The sequence below is a fragment of the Mya arenaria genome, chromosome 4 (assembly GCF_026914265.1).
Source record: "Mya arenaria isolate MELC-2E11 chromosome 4, ASM2691426v1".
NCBI lineage: Eukaryota > Metazoa > Mollusca > Bivalvia > Myida > Myidae > Mya > Mya arenaria.
This window is the reverse complement of record NC_069125.1, coordinates 6,816,725-6,828,070: the sequence shown is the minus strand read 5'-3', so window position 1 is coordinate 6,828,070 and position 11,346 is coordinate 6,816,725. Positions and strand designations below refer to the sequence as shown.

The 11,346-nt window shown below is 35.8% G+C and overlaps 1 protein-coding gene across 2 annotated transcripts; it reads right to left on the bottom strand.

Moving 5' to 3' along the window:
* Positions 1–299: 299 nt before the first annotated feature.
* Positions 300–9,226, bottom strand: LOC128232060 (exonuclease V-like). 2 transcript variants are annotated; one of them, XM_052945399.1, is made up of 3 exons: positions 9,095–9,226; positions 3,748–4,479; positions 300–2,698 (listed from the first exon to the last, which is right to left on the bottom strand). In XM_052945399.1, the coding sequence occupies exons 1-3, from the start codon at positions 9,165–9,167 to the stop codon at positions 1,959–1,961; spliced, it is 1,545 nt and encodes a 514-aa protein (XP_052801359.1). In that variant the 5' UTR covers positions 9,168–9,226; the 3' UTR covers positions 300–1,958. The 2 variants fall into 2 exon arrangements, with proteins under 2 accessions (XP_052801359.1, XP_052801360.1); XM_052945400.1 differs by having other exon boundaries at positions 9,029–9,124.
* Positions 9,227–11,346: the final 2,120 nt, after the last annotated feature.

The window sequence follows — 11,346 nt, the reverse complement described above, 5'->3', positions numbered from 1 at the left end:
TTATGAAAACCCAAAGATGTGCCCATTTAACAAACAGATACGCTTTAATAGTTTGATTTCCATCAACTTTTAACCGCATTTTGCCTATTATTATTATATAACCTTTATCCCTTCAAACACAAATCTGGTATTCAGAGAAGTTACAGATCTTAAGAACTATTTTTATTTTTATATAAAGTAACTTCTGTTTTTACTCCCTTTCCATATAGGCAATTATTGGCTGTAATGCAAAATCTGGCACGCCATTAACTGTACAGTACAAAGATTAAAAAATGCCTTTTATGCTGATTATTGTCTGCATTACACGTAAAATGCGTGGAAATAAGATTAACAGCAGAGATTACGTTACATAATTGAACCATTAGATATATATTTTTTTATATAAAATATATATTAAAGAAATATTACATGCCCCTGAGGGTCATATTATATCATAAGGACGCGGTCCATTCATTCTTGGGGACTGACTGACCAGTTCTTATCAAGTTATATGGCCCGAAGTTGTCTGTTATATTTCTTATATTAAACCAAACAATATATATATATATCCATTCGCTATTTTTAAAGTGCTTTTGATGTGTTTTATTGCACAAAGCAAATAATATTTACTTGCGACAGTTTTCACCGTTGTGGCAGAAACCTACATTTAAACCTACATTTTAATTATACATTTCAATTACATCGGAACTTGTTTAGAAACAGCCCTCCACATAACATTTTTTGTTTAAACTTTTTCTCTTTTTTTTAGTCATTCAAGTGTTGTAAAACAAATCTCGAATACACCTGAATATAAACTTTTGAGCCAGACTGAGAGTAATACAAGTGCAAATGTCTAATAATCAAATAATTTGTACTGCAGCCCAAACGAGAATTTATTCAGATTGCTCCTTACTTTTTAACTAATACCAGTTTAGCAATATAATGTACATTGCTTCTATTACATGTAACTTGCTTTTACATTTACTATATCTATTTGTACAACGCCATTGAATATGTATTTATGTAAAAACAGGCGTTTTATCAAATTAAAATGTTTCATGTTTCAAACGAGAATGAAGAATTTAATTAACAATTTAATATATTAAATTTATACTAACAATACGTGATTCCTACAGTATATAAAAGGTACATCATACAAAAGTACTAATAATATTTATCAACGATAACGATGAAATGTTCATAATTATGTTTAAAAGAGTACCGAAAATAATATTTACATTATAAAAATGCAGACTGCTTGAATATCTTTGAACAGTTTAGAAAACATTATCATTTTTAACAACTCCATCAAGAAATAGATATTTTAAAATATTATTTTTATATGTAAAGTCATAGCAAAATAATGAGTCCTGTAGAGTAATAATAAACACTCATCCTTGTGCAAATAATCGAGCCTTTTAGGCAAGCAATCCTAGATTTGTTAAAATATTTTATGAAAATAAATCTCATACACTCGAAACTTGCTATGTCGAACTCTGTTATCTCAATGTTCCAGTTATGTCAAACTTTTTTCCGATATTTTTGGTTCAGTTAAACATTGTTTGTTTTTAGAATGTTGCGAAGTTTCGTTATCTCGAGGACTAATTTTTATGCTGACGTCACATATGTACACTCACTCACTGTCATAACACTTAAACAGTATATACGTAAAAGAACAAAATGTTACAATCTGCATATACAATCAGTTTAAACAAAGTCGTCCAATAAAATCATTCTATGATAGCACCAAGTTTGAAAAATAATATAGTCTTAACAAACAGACAGTTAAAATTGATGGTCTCCATAGCTCGTTGTAAGATCTTTGTGCTCCAGCAAATGAAAATTTAGGATGTTTAATTGCAGATGTATCATATGAGTCACAAGGGTGGTAAGAATTGCACAGACAGATGGACAACCAGGATGACTTCTGAATACAAAGCATGCTTGGTATTCCATTTAACTTAATCTGATACCCAAAATCAAACTATATTCTTTTTCGAGTACTCTTCAGCCTTCTTTTTCCTCCAATCACAGATGTCTGCAAAGTCACATGACTGACATTTCCATGCATCTTCAATGTCAACACCTGTCGAACATCGTTCACCCCGCCAAAACTTCAGGTACTCTTTGTACAGTTTTTCTAGCTCTTCATCACTGTATGACTCTCTACACATTCCGATTGTGCCTTTTGAGTCCTGGTGAACATATTCGACACCGATTTCCTGAATACAGGTTAAACATTGAACCTTTGAGAACAACACATCCATTAATTCTGACAAATCTTTACTTGTCAAGAAGTTGATAGTTACTTGTTTGACAACATCATCTCCGAAAGTTTTCTTCAAATCCAAACGAAGGTGTTTTGCGACTGTTTCCTTTGCAAGGTTACCTTTCACTAAATCATCAAAAAGTTTCTTATATAACATAACCTGCAGCCTATGTTGAACACACTGTGCTTTCGATGGCATACTTTTTCGCTTCCTTGTCTTTAGCTCCCAAAGTTCCATCAGATACATTTCCGGATCAAACCGTAGCTCATCAATAAGGCCAACAATAAAAACACCTTCATTGAATGGAGCGCCAAATATTGGTATTTCCCTGGCAACGGTTCCGCCGTTTAGAAATCCCTGTAGGGAGTTGATGAGATTGAGGACTTTAATCCCCCAGATGTCCTCGTTAGACGTCACTCGAACATTGACAACATCATGCACAGCAAGCTCTGAAAGATAAAAAACCCATATATTATTACTATTGTTTGCAAATAAACAAGGTCATCTGCATGTCAATCAGTGAAACAAAGATCACAATGCTATTTTGCATTTTGTAGTTGAAGAAACAGTCTCACCTCAGCAGCAACAAATCTTCAAAGGGTTTGTCACCGCATTATTCATGCAAACATAATTTAAAGTTACAATTTAATTGGCTGATTAAAGTGAAACCAATGCAAAAAACAGTATTTGTATGAATGGTTTGCCAGGTCATGAGCCTGCTTTTTCAGAATGCCCCAGTCATTTTCTCTTTTCTTTGATGTATGAAGTCGACTTACAGGCCATTGATGTTGCACTTAAATCAAAATCAACTTCTTTTTTTTTTAAAACAAGATTTGGAAATTTCCTTTACACATTTGAGAAAAAAGTACCGTAGTGGTGTTTTTTTTTTGCTTTCGTAAAACGGCCTACGGTAATTTCATATGCTTATTGGTCTGAAAAAAAACAACACATTGTACAATGATACAACCTGAGTACTGATGATATCCGAATGTTGGTTAAGCAAGCCTGCAGACAATTGTATAAAACTGGTTAAGATTTAGCCTTAAGTCTTTGGTTTGGTTAAGGTTGGCCAAAATATTTATTGATAGCTAAGACCAATAACAAATCCTACTCCCAGTTGATACATGTAGGTCAATATTTATCCAAAAATTAATATTAACAGATTATTTAAATTTGCCAACTAGCCTATAGATTACATGTGGGCAACTTATCAAAGTTTTATACAATTTCCTGCTGTAGTCCGCTTTAAGGCCAACACAACAAAAATTAACTGAATTAAGGGCCATAACTCGGCACTAAATTGGCCAAACAACACACTAAACCCAAGGTGCACAATTTCACATGCTGCGTGACCTTGCTAGAAATTTTCATCACTCCGGTAAGTTTTGGATAGAAGAAAAAATAGACAAACGGACAAAGGAAAAAGGCAATTCTATTATGCCTCACTCCTTCTTTAAGAGGGGTAAACAAAAAGTTTTAAGCTGACATGCAAGCAGACCTCTTTCCAGGTGCAAGTTCGTTCCCTCTGTCATCACAGGCTTTTCCTCGACAAGTCCTGGCACAGTAAAGGAGTAGTACAACTGCTGTTCGCACCAATTTTGTCGTGTCAGATCAGAAACCCACAAATACCCTGGGCGAAAACTGGATAATGGACTTTCCAGAGTTTTCTCCAGTGTTGCTACTACAGAGAGATCATTTTCAGTAAATTCTTCAGCAAAGTCTGTTTCACATGATTCCTTTTCATTATCTTTCAAACAGGAAGAAGTTATGGCTATATGTGAACCTTTACTACATGTAACCAGTGCTTCTGACTCAGCATCTTTTTCATGAATAATATTGTTTGAACAGGCAGTTGTAGCTGTTTTAGCTGCATCATCTTTAGTGTTTTCACTTTCAACCGATTTTTTCAATCTCTTAGGTCTTGTTGTGCATTCAACAAAAATATCTGATGATATTTCAGATTGATCAACAAGTTGAAATTGATCTACATTTTTAGCTGAGACCATTTCACTGGTTTTGTTCTTGCAATGTTGTTTTAAGGGTTTGAATCCCACTATTTTCTCCAGGTTGTCAGGCAGACCATCATCCTCAAGTTCTGAACAAAGATCATCCTTCCCCCTTTTGCGCTTGACTAAAGTTGAAATCAGTTGAACCGAACCCTCTGCATTACTTGTATCACTTGCAGCAATCTCGGTTCCATTTTTCAACACCTCTTCAACATCTTGTTCATCTGAAAAGTTTAAAACTATTTTATAATATGTCCTTAATGTTTTTTTCAACTTTTTAAACTCTATCTACCTTTTTTTTTATTTATAATCATCTAGGTCAATAATATAAGATACAAGCCGGTATTTATATTGCTTGCAGTAATTGTATTTATATAATGTAAAAAAAATCAAACATATAGCTGATGGTTTAAATTGATTTCACATATTTCAACTATCATTGCATGTTTTAAGACCTGTAAAAAGGTGGAAAGGGTAGGGGAGGGGGAGCCCCCGTCCTCTCTTTGTTTACTCCTTGTAACAAATTCAAATGCATTGTTTACGGTTACTTTCTTTTGTTTTGCAGCTCACCATAAAATCCACTTTCAATTCCTACTATGATTTACATGGGGTATATTGTTGTACATGGTCATGCTTTTGTACCACCTCCAAAATGTTTCACTAGCTGAATGAGGTACATTCAAAATTATTTTACTGCCTGTGCCTAAGCACAATATAAGTAAAAAACTTGGGGAAAAAATAACCGGGTTATTTTACTTATAAAATATTGTTTTTTTTGCTTTTACTGATGTTAATAAAATAAATACAGGCTATTTCTAAAACATGCAAGACAGCATTTGAAAAGCATGTACGAATTTTGTTTACAACCCTTATGATCAGGGCTTCTAAAACTTTGGAACCTCATCGGTCCAGGCGCTGGTTGAGCCAGTCACCCCCATTTTAAACAAGAGGCCCATGAGGGCTTATGCTCTACTGGCAAGGCTCTTGTGGTCATTTTCAATCCAGAGCATGTATGTATTGGTAACAGGCAATAAACATTTTGTGTTTGGGTTAGCTGAAAATGTTGCGCGTTCAACATCTGAGGACAGAAAGTGCTGTAAGCAGATAAGTTGCATGAACTATTTTAATATGTGCCAAGTCAAGGTCATCTGAGGAAAAAAAAAATATTTGTTTTCAAAACTGTACTCATGGTCAAAATTTCACTGCTGTAGCTTCAAAATTAAGAGAGTAGGTCTAAAGGTCACAGTCAAGGTCATCCGAGAACAACATTGATACTTGTTTGCAATACTGTACACATGGTCTAAATTTTATTGCATTAGCTTCAAAAATAAGAAAGGTCAAGAGGTCACAAACAAGGTCGTCAAAGTACAAAATAAATATTTGTTTACAAAACAGTACACAAGATCCAAACTTCATTGCTGTAGCTTCAAAAATACGAAAGTAGGTCAAAAGGTCACAGTCAAGGTCATCTGAGGACAACATTGATGCTCGTTTGCACAACTGTACACATGGTCCAAATTTTATTGTTGTAGCTTCAAAAATAAGAAAGTAGGTCAAAAGGTCACAGTCAAGGTCATCTGAGGACAACATTGATGCTCGTTTGCAAATCTGTACACATGGTCCAAATGTCATTGCTGTAGCTTTAAAAATAAAAAAGTAGGTCAAAAGGGGTGGGGCAAGCTTTGGCCCCAGGGGCATAATCTCAACTGTTTTGCTAGACGGTCATCATATGATGCTCCACAACAAATATCAAAGGTATGAGCCATGTGGTTTGAAACAAGAGTATTTTGAAAAAAAATACTTAAATAAGTCTCTAGGAAACTTGTGACCCCCAAGGCAGGTCCAGTATTGACCCCAGGGGCATAATTTGAACAACCATGGTAACGTACCACTAAATTATACCTTGTTCAAAATACCAAGGGTCTGCCTAGCGGTTTCAGACAAATTTCAGACAAAAAGATTTTCAAACATTTCCCAATTTAAGTATACCAAACCTGTGAACCGGGGGCGTGGCCAGTAATGACCCCAGGGGCATAATGTGAACAAACATTCACAAGCAATTGTGTTTAGATGGATGCACGAACGACAGACACTTCTGGTCTTTGACCAATAGAGCTAAAAATGGCCTTTGGCCAATAGAGCTAAAGATCAACCAACCCCTTTAAACTGTAATTTTGATCTCTTTCAACAAAGGCAAGGGAGAGTACAACATAAAACCAACTGCACAACCAAAAAACAAGTTGTCTCTCTTCAATCCTAGACTTTGCTATACATGTAGACTTGGCTAAAAAAAAGCATTTTTTTATAATTTCAAGGGCCATAATCTCCTTTCGAAAGGAACGGAGCTCTGATGGATATCTAAATAGTATTTAGTAAATACTGTACAAGTTTCATCTAGATACAATCAAAACTGAAGACTGTATCGTGTTCACAAGCAATTGTTTACAGACACACTGACGCACGGCTGCACATACGACGTACACATTACCATCGCATAATGGCCAGTAGAGCTAAAAAACAAAAACACACACACACACCGGGCCCCATAAATCCATTATTTTACCCCAATAACATTCTTAAACAATTTTCCCGGAAATTTATGTGTTGGTAAGCAACGGTTGCGGTTACAATACACTATATATCAATTCCTTGTGAAAAGAATGTGGTTGTTGAATGCGAATAAAGTTTATAATAAAGCATTTTGATGTGGGTTTTTTTCAATTTCATAGTAGTTCGAAAGGCGAACGATATCAAAAATATTTGCATTACTCATTACTTAGTTTAATAGCAAAATTTAAGCTTTTAAAACAAGAATTGTCAGCATTTTTTGGCTGCTTCTGATGTTATTTTTCAAACAATTTTTAACCAGCAATGGTACTTTATTACAATTTAACAGTTTGGTAATCAACAAACAGTTTCATGCTATGATCGGAGACATTAGCTTTTGGGATTTCTGGACACGGGAACCTTGTCTATTTTTTGTAGTGTGTGTGGGTTAGAACAAGCTGCCTGGTTTGCTCAGTTGGTTAGAGCGCCGTGCTAGTGTTCCGGCGGTCGTGGGGTCAAGCCCCACACCGGGTGCACTTTTCCTTGCAGGTTAATTTACTTTACTGGTGGCAGCGGTAAACACCAGGAGTGCTTCCGTTGGCCTTAAACGTTAAAGAGGGGAGGAGTGTAGTGTGTGTGGGCTAGAATCAGCCGCCAGGTTAGCTCAGTTGGTAAGAGCGCAGTGATAGTTTTCCGGCGGTCATGGGGTCAAGCCCAACACCGGGCGCACTTATCCTCCCAGGTTTACTTTACTGGTGGCAGCGGTAAACGGCAGGAGTGCCTCCGTCAGTCTTAAAGGTTAATGGGGGGAAAAGTCAGGGCTTTTTCTGCCCATTTTGGGAAACTAAAGACCCTAGACATTTTGGGAAATTTGTGTGTCGTGAAAATTCCGAAATTGGGAAATTTTACAGTTAAAAGAAAAAGCTGTCGAGTCTCCTGCGAATTAGGAAATGATTTAATATTAGTTTTTTTTCCCTTTAAAAGACCCTCAATGGCTGAAATATCAATAACATATTTCAGATCTCTGAATGTGATGAAAATCAATGATTTCTGAGTTCAATTACCAAAAAAACTTCACATCACATAATTTATTAGGATGTTGAAAATGAACCAGTACAGGTAAAAAGAATTTCAAAAAATAAAATAAATTTTTTTTTTTTTTTTTGGATTGGGATTTTTTTCTGAAGATTGGGAAAAATATCTTATATTTTGCTTTGGGAATGGGTCCAATAGACAGACCCACAATATAGAAAAAGCCCTGGGAGTGTAGTGTGTGTGGGCTTAGAACCAGTCGCCCGGTTAGCTCAGTTGGTTAGAGAGCCTAGTCCAAATAATTGTACGTTGACAGATTCTTTTTACGATTATTGCTATGGCAAATCCTTCACGTAGAAATTGTTTTGTACAAAGTGGGTAGTTCTTCTGATCGGGATTCCGGGTTAAAGCATATTGCGTCTATAAAATATCATAAAAACAAGATATATTACCAGATTATGTTATTTTATATTAGTTCCAAACACAAAAAATAAATATCCAACGAATAATTATGAGTTTGACGGCTTTTCTTTATTTCATTCTGTCAAAACATAACGATATATACATGAAGGGCACCTGCAAGGCTTCAGGGCACAATTTTAAAACAATCGGAACATTTGGGCCATGGCTGAAGTGTTATGATTGTATTAACAGGAGTGCCTCTGTCATTCATTAAGATTAATGGGGGGAGGAGTGTAGTGTGTGTGGGCTAGAACCAGCCGCCCTGTTAGCTCAGTTGGTTAGAGTGCCATGCTAGTGTTCCAGCGGTCGTGGCTTCGAGCCCCACATTGGGAGCACTTTTCCTCCCAGGTTTACTTTACTGGTGGCAGCGGTAAACGGCAGGAGTGCCTCCGTCGACATTAAGGTTAATGGGGGAGGAGTGTAGTGTGTGTGGGCTAGAACCTGCCGCCCGGTTAGCTCAGTTGGTTAGAGCGCCATGCTAGTGTTCCGGTGGATGTCGGTTCGAGCCCCACACTGGGCGCACTTTTCCTCCCAGGTTTACTTTATTTTATATATATATATATAATATTTTTTCAAGTTATACTCTTAGAAATTCATTGAAATGTCATTTTATTAATAAAGTTATTTTTTTGTTAATTTTTTAACAATATCAAAGGACTGAAGGGCTATATTTTAGTGATTAAGCTATGTGACGGACTTATCAATATCATCTTATGTGGACTACAGACGTACAGTACTTGGGCAAGACCCGTGTTTACTTTAGTACGTTACGGTAAGACTTCTTCTATTAGGTCTTACACTTTTCAACTTCTTTGCAAAGCAAAAAATCATCGCCATCACTCCAACTTTCATCCACAGAGATCATTCTCATAGTGAATTTTATCTGTGTTTTGAAAGGTCGATTTTGAAACGATTTGCCGCGCTATCGAGTGTTATGAAAATATTGTCTTAGTAAATTGGCAAAATATCGGCTAAACGTAACTATTATCCGCTGATACTGGAAGTAAGATGTATATTGGTCCCAGGCTGATATGACTAATGGATTGTGGGTTCTGGTTAATTTCTATCCATTCTGTGAGATGCGTTCATAAAAAAAAGCATGTTAATAAACATTTCATCATATTTAAATATACGTGTTTTATTCTTATACATCTTTTTTGTCTTGTTTGAAAACAGATGATAATCAACTATTAATAAACACATTAGAATAACAATTAAGTACCGTGTCATAGGGTTTTGGCAAGCTTTTGAATAGGACAGGGTGCTACAGAAAATGGACAGGGTGCTGTTATGTTTTGATCATAGAAACCTCAAGTCCTCCTTGCAATTTTTTAACCACATGAAATATCGGTTCTGGGGGACGGGCGCATGTTACTTAAGGCTTCCACCTTAGTTACGCCCCTCTGACGACAATTCCTGGACCCGCCCCTGAAGTGCTGTGATTAACAGACCAGTTTGGTCTTATCCAGTTACAGCAAGTTGTGCACATTTGATTGGCGATTGTATGACACTGAACACAAACTTTCATGTTTGCTTAATACAGATATATATAGTGTGGATAAATGCATGGATGATAGTATAAACATAATTACATCAGGCACTGTTCTACAAAATCATGTATTAGTTTACACATCTTTCAGTCATTGGGCAGTATGTCATCATTCTGTATTATACTATATAATCCTTATAAGAGCAGATTATGCGCTTCAATGAGAAGCCAACTGAGGGTGAAGATGTATCCATCGTATAGTTTGAACAGGATAATATTGGCGAAATGTTTTTCGAGCTTTTTGTGGAGGGAAACATCATCAGCAAATGTGATTTTTTCGGATCTACGGACATGTTTAATCGGAGCAATTGCCTGTTATTGTTGTTGTTGTTGTTTTCGCAGTATTTTATTACTGAAGAAAATCTTTTCGTTTAAGGCATGTATGATCGAAATGCAAAACACGTGTTGGTTCATGGTATTGTAACGTGCGACGTCAAACAAACAACAACAGACCCCCGGTTCAGGGAAATGCGTGCTCGACCCTGAAGAGGTCCACTGGTCTTTATATACAGTAAATTCTTAATACACACAGAGCCCGGGCTTTGCTTATTTACATATTACCAACCATACGTACTATGAACGTTCTTCCGTCCATAACGGAATGTTATACTATGAATGCATATCCGCCGCCTACAGCGGACCGTTACATTACTTGCATGGTTGGTTTCAATGTAATTCTACTTATCATTCACGGCATGAGCTATTATGTGTGGATTAGCACTTCATGCGGAAAATAATACTTATCTGGAAATCGTGTTTAACTTAAAGTGCTTTCAAGGTGAGTTACATAAATACATCAACATAAATAAAAGGCACCGTTGAGGAGAAGTGCACTGCACGGGATCCATAACTCTGACTGCAGTAATTTTGAAATTATAGGCCTTTCACGGTTGTTGTTTTTAATAAAAAAAATGTTCGGAGCATAAATCAAGTCTTTGAGGTGTTGACTTTTATGTTTAAACGTTTGGCTACTGAGCTTGTTTATGTAATTTTACATATGAATATTCAAATTGTATTGTTTTATTTTTTAATCAGTCAATTTTAGTTTTATTAATACTAATACTTAGAACAGAACAAAATGTTTATTTAACTTAAGCATACGTATAACTCAACTTTTGTAAAAAAAAAACACAGACGCGCTAATGAATAACATGCAACGAGTTGTTGGGATTTCCTGGGTGATATACTAAGCAGTATAATTGTGATGATAATTTCTCATATATATGTCTTTTTATTGGTTTAAAACATAGTCAATGTTCATATCTACTGGGGTTTTTTTTGCAAGCATCTATTGGATAACATGTTTTATTTGGGCGCATGGCAAGAAGGAGAGAGGTTTGTGATTGTACCTCCAAAACTGCTTTTCGCTATAGCCAAATAGTTTTTGCTTTTCGTAATAAAAACACAAACATTATATATTTCTATAGTATATGAGCCTCATGTGTGGGTATGTATATACCCTGTGGATAGAATATACATTTAAAGACTTCCGTTTCAAAGA